The sequence below is a fragment of the Halyomorpha halys genome, unplaced genomic scaffold (genome assembly GCF_000696795.3).
Source record: "Halyomorpha halys isolate HHAL.00 unplaced genomic scaffold, Hhal_1.1 Scaffold399.1, whole genome shotgun sequence".
NCBI lineage: Eukaryota > Metazoa > Arthropoda > Insecta > Hemiptera > Pentatomidae > Halyomorpha > Halyomorpha halys.
Window position 1 is genome coordinate 171,935 of NW_027107556.1, and position 14,511 is coordinate 186,445.

At 30.8% G+C, this 14,511-nt stretch overlaps 1 protein-coding gene across 6 annotated transcripts in view; it reads right to left on the reverse strand.

Annotated features, from left to right (window-relative positions):
- spg (dedicator of cytokinesis spg) overlaps positions 1-14,511 on the reverse strand; it is a 161,128-nt gene that overhangs the window by 44,707 nt on the left and 101,910 nt on the right. For all 6 annotated transcript variants that reach the window (XR_010843004.1, XR_010843005.1, XM_067045949.1 and 3 more), the window contains exons 7-14: positions 14,135-14,219; positions 9,506-9,541; positions 6,251-6,396; positions 6,039-6,120; positions 3,954-4,118; positions 2,913-3,057; positions 881-1,013; positions 207-321 (exon numbers count right to left, since the gene is read on the reverse strand). Coding sequence is in view for 4 of the 6 variants with exons in the window: in XM_067045949.1 (XP_066902050.1) it covers positions 207-321; positions 881-1,013; positions 2,913-3,057; positions 3,954-4,118; positions 6,039-6,120; positions 6,251-6,396; positions 9,506-9,541; positions 14,135-14,219 (907 nt within the window). In the remaining 2 variants the exon portion in view is untranslated. The remainder of the gene's footprint in view (positions 1-206; positions 322-880; positions 1,014-2,912; positions 3,058-3,953; positions 4,119-6,038; positions 6,121-6,250; positions 6,397-9,505; positions 9,542-14,134; positions 14,220-14,511) is intronic.

Sequence of the window (14,511 nt, forward strand, 5' to 3'; positions counted from 1 at the left end):
TTTTAAAATTATTACAATATATATAAATTTTTTTTCTCTCTCTTTTCCTTAAATGTTTATATTGAATTTTGTAATGATTTTAATTTATTGCATAAATAAAAGGCTATTTCATTTCATTTGTGCTACTTTTTTGACCGCCACCTGAATCATCTTAATTAATTACATACCGTCAATTGATAATGTTCTAATAATAGCAATAATTTTACCTCAAGCGGATTTCCTTCTGCGTCTAAGACTAAAATAGTCACTTCAATATTTTTTCCTGTTGACTTCCCCCCCCTTTCAAATTCTCCTCTCTCTAAGGTCAGGTATAAATCATTCCTGAATAAAAAAATAAAATAAAATAATAATAATAAAAACTACAATTTTCAATATTCTTATATTGATATTCTACTAATATATACTTCAGACTACATATTTAGACCATAACAAGAAATTTTATCAGATTAAACATAAATAATAAAAGATGTACAAGGACAAAAAATTGTCTTCAGAATTTTTTTTTTAAATATACTAGACACAAAATACATATCAGCTGATCTAACAGCAATTTAATGTGAAACAGAGGAAACACTGTAGATCCTTCTATATAAGTCTTATTATATGTGAAATACTAATTCAACATGAAAAATACTTATAATGTAGGGCACCATGCATTAATTTATTTATTTATTTTTTTTTAAATAAAGAGAGATTACTTATAAACACAATTGATGGTTCTAAAATACTTGTTAACCTTTCCATTCAATTTTACAAACTGGATCTCTAAGTACACTAATAAACGTTCTTTAAAATAAATATAGCAGAAAAATTATCACAAAAAATTAAAAAATCATAAACCAAAAACATATAATTAATAAAACAAAGCTGGTTCTATTACCTGACATCTCCAGGCATTATAACGTCTGGAAACCCTAACTTCTTAGTCAGCGTTATGTTTTTCAAGAGCAGAGGATTTTCTTCCCTTACTTTTTCTATGTCTCCATGCAAAACCCTCAATGACATTACGATTCCTATTACAAAAGATGAAAAACATACATAATCTAGTCCACTAAACCTTATTCATACAAATAGTGATTTTTCAAATAAAAGAAAATAAGAATAATAAACAATGGGTTTCATTATATTTTTTAAAATATAGGTTAAGAAGTGAACTATTATTACATTTTATACTGTTTTTAAGAATAAAATAACATTTTTTTTTAAAATTACAGGATACTGTAGATACATATGTTACTTATTTTTCCACATAATCATCTTCTCATTCTGTGCATGTTGTAAGTCATGATACAAGCTAATTGGTGTCTCCCCATAGAACTGTTCTTTTGTCCACTTCAAGACATACTTCACCTCCTCATCAATTCAAAATTTTTTCCTACCCATGTGAGAGCCCTTCAGGAAGGTGAAAAGATGAAAACCTGAAGGCGCCATGTCAGGGGAGTAAGCAAGATGGTTCAACAAGTTTAAAAGCATTTTACTGGCATTGACCCCCTAAGGCAAAAAATCAACCAACATGATTCCTTCTTGGTACTTAAACATGGATGCCATGATATTTTTGGAAGAAATTGAGGATTAGAATTTTATGGTAGATGGGAAACCATTGTGCCGCCACTGGGATGCTGTCTTTTTGCCTCTGGGATGTAACAAGCCACTCATCTTTCATCACCAGTCCCAATGTATCTCAGGAAATTCTTATCTTTCAATTCAGATCGCCCAAGTAAGTCGTGAGCTCTAATGATCTGATTCAATTTGTGCTGATCAGTCAGTTGTTTTTGGAGCAAATCTGGAGCTTATCCAGTATCAATTTCGATATCCACATGCTTCTGTAATTGTTTCATGTAAAAAAGATCCGAAAATTTGTAGGGACATAGCAGACATTTCATCCATTATCAACCGACATTCTTTACGAACAGTTTCCTCAATTCTTTGCAACAACTCATTGAAGGTCTTCCACTTCTTTGCTCATCATGAATACTTGTTTTTCTTTCATTAAATTCATGAAACCACTCAAACACATTCATTCAGTCCTTATCACCTTTTTTATAAATATTCTTTATCTAAACAAAAATTTCAGTCGAAATTTTTCTTTCTACGAGAAGAAACCTCATAACAGCAAGCACCTCACACTTGGCAGGATTTTTTATTGACATGTTTTACAGAAATGGATGTTACAAGACAATGTTTTGTACTGGCGTGGATATCTGGTGCTCGATGAGTTTAGGTAAACCTCATTAGGCCTTCAAAACCTAATAGTACTCCTATTTTCCAGACATGCCTCATAAAATGCAAAAAATTCTCATGAAATGACTCCTACATTCTGTCAAGATATGAAATTATAACAGATATTGATGGAATTTTTTGGAACCAATAACTGATTCCTAGAGTTGTGGCATCGACACTCACTATATCTATCCCTCTCAGCTTCAACCTTACCACTTTCCTTTTACTTAGACCGAACAAATCTTAGGGGTTGAGATCTCAACATTTTGCTCGACGTTGCATGGCTTCATCAGGCCTCTCGTAAGGCAGTGAGTGAAGTGGACTCACCTAGTGTCCAGTGGACTCGCCTAGTGTCCAGTGGACTCGCCTAGTGTCCAGTGGACTCACCTAGTGTCCAGTGGACTCGCCTAGTGCCTTTACGAAGCCTTACCAAGTGGGATGAAACATTAGTGTATAATTAATAGTTTTCCTTGTTATTTAAATACTTCTTCTTCCTTTTTTAACACACCCTGGACCATTTTCCTTCAGTTCTACACATTCAACCAATAATGTTCTAATATAAAAAAATTAATAATAATTTTCATTCCAATGAATTTTCTGCTCTAAGGATGTGAATGAAACCCAAGAAAATTAAGAAGAAATAAATCATATAAATTCAGAATTTTATTAAAACCAAATGGTACAAAACTAACCATAGTTTGGTTGACCTGAGAGTGGACTATATTTGTTACTCTGTTTGCGCATTATAAATTCATGTAACTGGTGGAAGTCTTTGTCTTCAGCTTGATATGCTTTGAAGGAAAATTCTCTTTCGTCAGTGTTAGTACCAGTAACGGCCTGCAATGAATAAAATCAAGACTTAAAAAACAATTATAATAAATAATTAGAGGTATGAAGTCAATTTTGAATGTATAGTTCATTGAATCAGAGGTATAATGAATCCTTTCAACTGATATTAATAGAAGAAAAAATAATTTACTTTAAAAAAGAAATTGATTATGGTATTAATCACATCTTATAGCCCACACCCAATAGTCAGGCTCTTTCCACACCCAAACGTGAATGGTAATAGTCAGAAAATAATTATCAGCCACATCCAGATTTAAACCTGGGTCCTTGGAGTTAATAGCACAATGCCTTACCACTGAGCTACCTGCTCCCACCAATTCACATATAGTAATTCCAAAAACCATTAATTTTGAAGACAGCATGCCAGTATTTTTTTTGTCACCAAGAAATAAACTATTCCCTCACAGATTAACATCAAAGACCAAACACAAGAAATATTCTAATCCTTACATGATACAAAATATATAATGTAAGCTGAATCAATTTCAAAGTAAATCAAAATATATTTTATGTAAAAAAAAAAATTCAAAGTGATATTTATGAATTTTCACACACAATTTTCTCCTTAGTTTGACGAGGTCATAATTAATGAAATTGACAAAATTGTTTTTTCTCTTAGAAATCACTCTCAACAAAGATGTTAAGCTTTCAAATAAATTTCAGTGCCATCTTTTGAAAAATTAAGGAACTAATATCATGATATAGAGACAACATTTAATAGAGAACTGCAAATATGAAGCTTTGTTTCTCAAAATTATGGTCATAGCTGTTAGAACCTTGTTTGTTAAAAGGTCACGTAATGTTAGACAAGATAGGAAATATACAATGTAATAAACAGTGTAACAAGATCGACAGATTAATGTAACAACAGTTCAATAACATACTTCTCCGATATTGAGGACCGCAACGGCATGTGGTCGCTTGAAGGTGCCACTCGCTTGTTGAGCCGCGAGGATCTTTTTAGCGGAGTCATTATGAAGCATTCTTCCTATCCTATAGACGTGGGCCACTATATACAGCTCCTTGCTTAGGTCTGCGCTTCCTAAATCCTAAAACAAAAAGGAAATAACTATTTATATTCAATGGGAGTGATGAAAATTGTACATGAGGTTCTAAAGCAAATTTTTTGGTTTACTCAAAATTTTTCAAAGTTTGACCCTTCCCCTTCTGCATTTTAACACCTCAAATAGCAATATATAAACATCTCAAATTAAAAAAAAATAAAAAACAGATGAAATAAGAAAAAAATAAATAAACAACCAACTTAAAGATAAATTAAAGTTAAGTAATATTGCACTCTAAAATATATGCACTTCTTACACATTGATATTTTTTGTCATGAGAACAGAAACAAGAACTATCTGAAGAGACTGGAAAAGGTCCTTACAGTTTCAAAATGGACAGAAGCCTCCAGTACAATGGCTCTAATATTACTAAGAAAGCCCAAACGAGGAGGAAGAAATGTGAAGGAATATTGCAGCAGGAAATAGAGTCTACTTCTCCATCTAAGGTTTAACTAGTGAGTTATACGCCATTTATTTCTGCTGTACAAGACTCTTATAAGACCAATAGTTACATATGTTGGAGAGACGTGGACATTTAAAAACAAAAGCATCAACCTGCGTTTGAAAGAGTAGTTTTGAGGAGAATCCTTGTATGACGGCAATGGGGGTTCAACATTGACCTTAAGTTAACCGACATTCCAGAGGTTGGTAAAATTATAATCAATTTTGAAGGAAGATTGATTATACAATTCCATTGTATACCTGCCTAATACAATACTTAATTACATTTTTTAGACATGGTCAGTTTATGTATATCTCTTGTTGACAGCAACATTTAGTATCCATGTCCTGGGCGATGTGCGCATGGTAGGCCAAAAGGATCTTTAGCAATTGAGGATCCCTGTTAACCATGCATGAGATAGAAGGCAAGAGTTAAGTAGACCAAGAGCAGCTTCATGCTCCTCTTGTACCGGTAGGAGATGAAGAGTCTTTTCATTTTAAAGACTTATTCATATTCATTAACAGAGTAAAAGATCTAATATGGTTCACACCTTCACTTACCACCCTACTCATCGCAAACCCCAGTTATGAGTAAATTGGAGGGTGACAGCTATCCCTATTTTATGATTTTTAAAAAAATGTATCTAAATCTAAGACGATAAAGGGAGAAAATTTTGAACAAAATATTTTTATTTAGCTGCTGCCATAAAAATATATTTTTAATATTCTTGAAATAGAAATAATGAACATTAACTTTTTTCCTGTCAAGAATACAACAAAGTTGTAAACATATGCTTGGAATGTGAAGAGATGAGGCAGTCTTGGTTTTTTTCTTCTGGATTCAAACCTATCTATATTTTTTCCTTTTTTCTCCTTTAGTTGTGCATGAAATTGTGTAACATTTTGTATTTATACATTGTTTATTACAATGTATTTATACATTGCTCATAATATGAACCGATCATTTTTTCTAAATAACAAACTTAAAGGTACTTTAGGTGAAGATTTTTTTGAAAATTCTTCATTTAGGCCCAGGTAGACTATTAAATGAGGATAAGGCCTATCTGGTATTAAATACTACTTAGTTGCTCATTGCTCCATTTAAAGAAAAAAAAATGTGAAAAATCAATTCTATAAAGGGACACTTCTAGTAATTCAATTTTAGCAAAAAAGTTACAGTCAGATCACAGACTATATACCCTCCTGTATATGTATGTCATTTCAATTTCTTAAGACTATTTGTTTATGAGCTAGACTGTTCACATACAGACACACAGAGCATTTTGCAAAACTAGGTTTTTTGGACTCAGGGGACCTCAAAATGTGTAACTCGATTTTGAAATTTTGTACGACTGCAATAATTTCCCTTACTATGTATTCCTTATATAGGTTAGTGAAAGTAAAAAATTAAAAATTGATAATTTATGTTAAATAATATAATTAATAAATATATAATAAACTCACAGTAAATATAGTACAGTTACTGTTCAATTTTTCAATATAATTGGAAAAACCATCTTTGGATATCTTGACTAGGAATCTCTCACTGAAATCAGATACAAAACATGTAACAAAGTATAATTTGATACTTCAATAAGATTAAGTTTTATATTAAAGTACAAAACAGAGCACAAGATTAGAACTATCGATAAATAAATAAACAGAAAGTTTTTTACCTGATAAACTTAGATTTTTTGGCATCATACAAAGAAAGGTAGACCTCCGTAGTTTCGCCAACATTATGTCCAAAGTCACGCATACAGAGGTAGAGGTGGTGAGACAGCGTTCTCTTGTCTTCCCTTCTCTTTAAGGTTCCTCTCGACTGCATTAGGATAAAACAGAATAAATTTTTGTTTGATCAAGAGTGTAATTTTTCCATCTTATTAATAATAATATGTTATAATATTTGTAAATAAAATTACTAACATGATATATACACAACTAATCATGAGAAAATCAGACAATAAAAGTTGAGAAAAAAAATAGTTTTTGATTGTAGTTTATAAAGCATGTAATAATATAAATCTTCAGTGATAAGTAATTTAAAAAAAATATATTAATATAAATTCCAATATTTCCCATTTCTTCATATAATAAATAGATGTTTTGAATTTCTCTACAATATTAACAATGCAACAACAAATAATAATTATAATTACAAATTTATTTATAAATTATCATTAATTGAAGAATTTATAAGTATCACCTTGTAAAACCAAGTCTATAATATCCAATATTCTAGTGCGTTCCCTGTATTTTTTAAAACTATTTCTTAAAAAAAATAAAAGAAGCCATATATATTCCATAAAGTCTATTATATATATACATAAAATATAAACAAGATATTACATTTTAATCTTATAAATTTAAAGAGACACTTTGCAGACATAAATAAATTAAACATGAAATGATATAAAAAACTGAAAAATATTTACAATTTTATATTATTATATTATAATATAATAATTGTAATTATTATAATAATTCATATTATAATAATTACAAAATAGGATACATTTCTTTTAGACATAAATTCGGTTAATTATTCAAAAAGCAAAAAGTAGTAAAATGGAGCAAGGATTAATAAATACGTGGAAGGCTTAGGCAAATAGAAAACAAAATAAAGATAAGGATAAAGTTCAATCCCTCTGAAAACAGAGTAATAAAGATAGTAGAATTGTATGTTGGTCCCATTTTATTTTAACAAACAGTTTTTTAAAAAGAGATGAAATAAAATTAAGTGGATAAAAATGTGGTGATTGCATCGCTCAACTTTCAGTTACTCTCCCTAACCCTAATTTAATAGAAGTTGCAGCTCTAGTTCCGAAACAGAAAAACAATACTATAGCATTTTACAATTTGTTCTTAAGCCCCTGGAGGACTCCAAAACAGTAGTTTTTTTACTAATTAATTAAAAAACACTATCCAAATTATAGTCTCAAAACATTTATTTCATTTACACGTCCAACGTTTCGGCCAATTCGGCCATCTTCAGGGACAATCTTAATTTACTATGAGACATATCATTTAACTATTTTAAAAAAAAACTCCATACAGGCTATTCTGCCCAGGTCAAAACATTTATATCTAATATGTCTAAAATACATTAAAAATCACAGTCAAATTATTTCTCTTTTACCACTCTTTATACACTTTTATTATAACCTCATCAGAGGTTATACACTTTTATTATAACCTCATCTATGTTGCAGGTCTTCATCGCAGCTAAATCTTGGTAGTTTCAGAATAGTGAATGCAGAATACCAATAATGATGCAACATGTCAACTCGTTACCAAATATTTATTTATTTCACTCACATTTATTCCAAGAAACGAATAAATTATACAAAATTTCCAATAAATAAATTAATATTACGTTTTACTGTTTGTTATGTTACAACATACAATATTAAATAATTGATGAATGGAAAATGGTCCGGGTGCGGTAAAAAAAACTTAAATAGTAGAAAATTATACTATTTTATTGAGCCAACGTTTCGCCCCACGTTGCAGGGCTTTGTCAGGGCTGTTTTGACGGCAGTCAAAAATAAAGTGCAGTCAAAAATATTAAATAATATATTTAAATTGAACTAAAACCATTTACTTTTTTTTTTGTCTTTATTTTTATCTAGATAACACCTTTATAAATAAATAAATAAAGGTTTTGTATTATATTAATCATTACTTATATAAATTCTATTTCATAAAAACATAAAATAATATATTATATTCAATCTATTACATATCAACTTAATAGTAAACCAATTAGCGTATTATTGTATATAATTTGTACTTATTTGTATACATATCTCATATAAATAGATATATACATCTTGGCTACTAAATCAACAATGTTTAGATGTTCAAACTAATGAGAACCAAAACATTTTAGTCATAATCTCTCTCTCTCCTGTCTTTGAGCTTTTTGAGCACCATATCCAAGACTTTAGGCGACAAAATTTTTTGACGAAATTCAACAAAAATCTTTATTTACAAGATCACCAAAGATCCATTTGTTTTGAAAATGGACTTATCTGATTCTTTGTTAATTCTTGCTTTAAAAAAAAAAACACTGATCTGATTGGAAAAAAATTCTGTGTCATTTAAAAAAAAAACAAGTATATCAAAATCTAAAGTTATAATTAACTCATTAGTTTATTTGTATATTATATATTAATTTTTATCTTGAGAGTGGGTAGCTTAAATTAAAACACAAATAGCTTTTGTACCTTATCTCTCAACTTGGTTCATTTATATCTGATGTTTCAGCCATCAGGCTATTATCAAAGGGGGCACTATACAATTGATTGGTTCGAGCTATTAAAGTTTTTTTTTTCAAATTCCAGGCTAATCGCCCAAGTCAATTATAAACATTTATATTTAGCAAGTTTCTTATTCACACAAACACACACTGTTAAACCATTATCTTAGTAGGTTTCATGATAATAGTGAGTTTGTGTAAATAAGAATATTTTTAAATATTTAATATCGAGGCAATAAGAACATAAATATCAAAAACAATCAAAAACAAAAATCAAATCTCCTTGATAAAGGCCTGAGGACCAAATTGTAAGAGTGAAATAAACAATGTTGACAGATGAGGATCGAAGGATATTTGTGCTTTAATTAAATTCATTGTTCCTAGGGACTTAAATATAGGTAGTTGATAATCATGTCTGGAATTGAAAAAATGATTCTCATGTGATATTGGTTATAACAATACAATTGGATTCATAATACTGTGGACATAATAACTATATTTTCTTTAATCATTACTCATTATAAAATACATCGATCAATTTTGTTGGCCCAAAAAATATAAAGTAAAGTTTATGTTATATAATATAGAAACTTGAACAGATTATCCTGAAATCAAAATATATTTTTACATTTATTGTTTTGTAAATTATAAATGAAAAAAAAATACTTACAGAAGAATTGAGGGAATTTTCTGAGCTTTGGACATGCTATGGAACAAAAAAACAAAATTATTATTACAAATGTAAATAACAAGAATAAAATAATAATAAAGTACATTTCAACTTTTGATGGAATCTGTTTCACTTCCTCACTACTAGAGGTATGGAACCTTTTTATTTTCTCTTCTCTTATTTAATTGCATTCTAAACTTTTATATATCATAATATATTTTTTTTAGCATTTATTAAATCTTGCTAAGCCTAAAAATGATCAAACTAAAGATGTATTAAAAAACAAATCTATCGTGATGCAGCCAACACACAACTATCAATTACTAAACAACTATGATTTGAAATTAATCATCCCTAGTTCCAAAACAGAAAAACAAAACTATAGCATTTTACAATTTGTTCTTAACTATAATATAATAATGCTTACTAATTATATTGAAAATAATAAGAATTATTTTATGGAATTATAATGTCAACTGAAAGGCTTTAATACAGATTAAGTGAAACTATCATGACAATATAATCTTATCAGGCCGGTAAAAGGGAAAATCTCTTACCCATGCCACTTCCAGTTAGAACAATTTTTTAAAACAGACATTTTATTTTTGAGTTTCTCATCATTCTCCATTACATTCTATCACTTTCTATGTTAAATATATATATATTTTTAAAAATAAAATCTTTGGCTTTCCAACGAAACATAATACGTCTATCACTATTCTTTATCTGTGGAAATGTGTTTTCAACCTGCAAAAAACATTTTCCCTCTTATCTCCTTTAATTAAATATGAAATCCTTTCATGTTTTATATTAATCCATTTCTAATACATGGGACACCCAAAAAATATAAATTACCCACATACTCAACAATATTTACAGCTGAACTTCAGGCGATTTCAACAGCACTTAATTTATCTATAGAAAGTGAATACTCAAACATACTCATTTGTACAGATTCAATGTCTGCACTCCAGAGTCTATCAAACTTCAATCAAAGCGGACCTACAATAGACAAAATTCATAACTATATAAACATGCTAAAACATCATAAAAAAAGTGTTTCCTTTCTCTGGACTCCAGGGCACTCAGGAATAGCTGGAAATGAGGCAGCGGATAAAGTGGCTAAAGAGGCTGCTACAATGAACGTTCCACCACTCCAAATTTACGAGCCCAAAGACATAAAGGCATTTTTAAGGAACAGAATCCGAAAAAGTTGGGATTCAATCTGGGCTGCCGTACCAATCACCAATAAATTAAGAAATGTAAAAAAAAATACATAAAAGTGGACAAGTGCCATAAGGGGAAACAGAAGAGAAGAAGTGGTTGTTGCAAGAGTAAGAATAGGACATTCCAAATTAACTCACCTTCACTTAATCACAAAAGAGGACCAGCCTATATGCCAAACCCGTCATTCCCCATTATCGATAAAGCATATAATTGAAGAATGCCCATCATTTCGTCAAGTCCTCCAAAATAATAAAATTCCATGTACAAGAGAATTGGCCCTTAAAGACTCTAATAATAAAATTTCTGAAAGAAATTCAACTTTATACTAAAATATAATCCACCAATAACGACCAGAGTAAAAAAGGAAATAGTCTACATTCAACCATCAAATGTCAAAGACAAGAAGATAGATGAAGTAAAAAGGGTGTAATAACCTAGATGTTGATCGCCCTGAATAAAAATCTAATCCATTTCTAATTACTAGTAAGAATCTGAGATGGCTTGTTTTTCAAATAATAAAAAGCAAAAGTATAGTGCAACCAAGAAGAGTTTGCCTGTGAGTAAAGGGAAGGGGAGTTGCTCAGTAGTAAACGTTCTCCCGCCAAACCCCCCACTCTTCTCTCCACTAGGTCTGTTCAAACAACCACTTCTGACTGTACAGAGCATGCTAGTATGTGTTTTCCCTCCCAAATCCTGTACTACGCATGCTCCTTATAATTCTGGAATTGTCAGAAATGCTTGTTGGAACAGACACACTCAGTAGACTGCAGCAACCTTCCCTTCCTTTCCTCTCTTCGGCCTACTTCTGCAACTTTACAAATAGAAATTCCTTCTATTAGTTTTTTCAAAACTATTTTTCATTAATATCGCAAGATTATAAGTTTACCATGTCAAGTAAATTGGGTAGAGGGAAAACTACCGCTCTCAAAAAAAATAATTATGAACCAATGGAATATGGTCCGGGTGCGGTAAAAAAAAACTCAAATAGTAGATAATTATACTATTTTATTGAGCCAGCGTTTCTTCCCACGCTGCAGGGCTTCGTCAGGGCTAAAATTCTTATTATATCTTACTTTTCATTTTATACCCCTGTTATTTTACACTTATCTTTTTTCTTTTTTCCTTTTTGTAACTATAGTGTTTGTATCTTTTTTAGCCCTGCAAGGTGGGGCGAAACGTTGGCTGAATAAAATAGTATAATTATCTACTATTTGATTTTTTTTTTACTGCACCCGGACCATATTCCATTCATCTATACACACGGTCAATCAATAATCTTCCATAATTATGAACGTATTTAAATTCATGAAAATAGAGTCTGAGATAGGTCCTATCCATATATCCTCTGTTATAAAAAGCCATAAATTACTGCATTTATCATATGTTAATTCCATTCTAGGGCCAAATATACTGCATTTTAAAACATTGAAATTAAGAAAATTGTTGCACTAACTGTTTCACAACAAACTTAAAGTTTAAAAGGGCATTTTTTACTGAACACAATAAATATTATATCTTTTTGGAAGATACTGTTTTCTTGAATAGCAAGTCAGAACAGGGTTGTCAATATATTTGCCTACAAAATAACAAGAATCAATAAGAAACAGTCCTAATCAAAGATTAAGTATAACCTAAGAAACTAAAGTAACCTCCCGTATTAGTAACTTAGGAGAGCGAGAATTGGGGAGATAAATGTGTACCTAGTACCTATCTAATCCCGAAATGGTTGGACGTTACCTAGTTCCTGACTGCCTCATGGTTTGTTCTCGGTAGGAGGGATTTTTTATCGTGTGGAGGGGAGAAGGAGCTAGGAGGCGGGATGCGCGAGTTCCCTTCCCCTACAGGTAAACTTATCTTGGATGGACAATACTTAAGAGGAAGAATTTTTTTAAAATCCACATTTAAGCCGTGCCATACTATTACCTCTCTGATATTAAAGTTCACCTAATTTTACAATGATATACCAAATTTACCCAAAATCGTTAGAGCCGTTTTCGGTACAATCGAAAAAATGTAACTATCTATTCTATAAATTGACATTTCATAAGTAAGTCGATGTTAACGAAAAAGTTGCAGTGACATCCCCCCAGCATACAACTGTCCGAAATATATAAGTTTAGTATCGTACGACTTTTCGTTTTTAATCTAGGCTGTTCACACGGACAGACCATTTAGTGAGATTTAGTTGTACTCAAGGACTTCAAAAAGTATATTTCCGTCGAAATTTTTCACGATCGCAAGACTTTCCCTAACTATATACTTCAGGTATAAGTAAGTGAAAGTAAAAAAGTTTATTACATCTAATATTTATTATTTTCCACCATCCCTTGTATTCTAATGAAAAAAGAAGATCTTTATGGAAGTCAGGAATATCATGAACATAAGTCAGGCAATGAGCAAAAGAAGTTGTGTTTCAGATACTGTGAATAATTTGAAATTTATCTTCTATCTAAATATGTTTACCTTAAAAAGTATAACGAAGAGAAACATATGTTTTTTCTTCTATGTAAACATACCTTTTAATATATACACTCAACCTACGGGTAAACCTCCAAATGGTAGACCGAAACCTAGATGGGAGGGTTGCGTTAGTTAATTAACCTATTTCTCAGGTAATGTAAAACACACAGAGCTCAACTTTAAAAAATTTTAACAAGTTTTTCATGAGGTAGATAATTTTCAAAATAATGAGTAGGGAATGAAAAATTTTATGTATTTTTAAATGAATTAAGTAAAGTTCTGATTATTTATATCAGGTACACCTCTCCCAGCATACAGAAAATCAGAATCTATTACTTTTATTCGCTATTCTTCGAATTATTTGCTATCTGAAAAATTACTTCCCAACGAAAATATCGAACATCAAAACTAAGAGCAAGGCGAGATCCAATGAGTAACTTCCTTTCGAATATTTTGAAAACGATTAAAAAAGCTACTTTCGAAATTTGGGTGTTTCCCGCCCCTCAACCACTGAGCGCCAGTTTCAATTCTCCCGATGACCGAGAGGTGGGAGGGGAGGGGAGGGGGAGAATGTAATTGACTTTTATATCGTAGTGGAACCACAGAATAAAAAATAAAGATACTCGCCTGGTTGAATTACATGAGGAAGTGAAACCGAAACAATTTCTACCTCTTAGCAGAGATCTCAATAGATGGAGCTGCAACTTGTTCACTACCAAAAAGATATTTTTTATTTTCTCCAAGCACATCTTACATCAATGTTCCCGTTTTTATTATAAACTGGATGAAATTATTTAATAAAAATATTAATAATGTAAATTACTTAGTCTTTCAAAATTTTAATTTGAGGACATGATGGGGAAGCAGTTATATAGCTGATGCTACCAAAGCACTGTATATAGCAATATTATAATATTCAGTTACGATAGGATGCCAACTCACCACTTGATAGAGTTCGATCACACTGACAGAGCATGGGTCGACCATTTCCCCTCCAATCCTAGGCACCAGGTCCAAGCCCAGTTTCCTGCAAACAGTAAAAATATAAACTTATTTTGCTGTTAAATAAGTCAATTAATAAATCTATCATTTCATTTCTGTAATGCAGTATTCCAGTTTGTCCCTATGGCAGCTAAGTTCAGGTTTGGAAGTACATAAACAACATAAAGGGCCGTCTGTATAAAACGCTCCTTAGGAAGAAAACCTTAATTGAAAAGGTTATATATTCAACTTTATACTAAAATATAATCCACCAATAACGACCAGAGTAAAAAAGGAAATAGACATTTATATCTAATATGTCAAAAATACATTAAAAA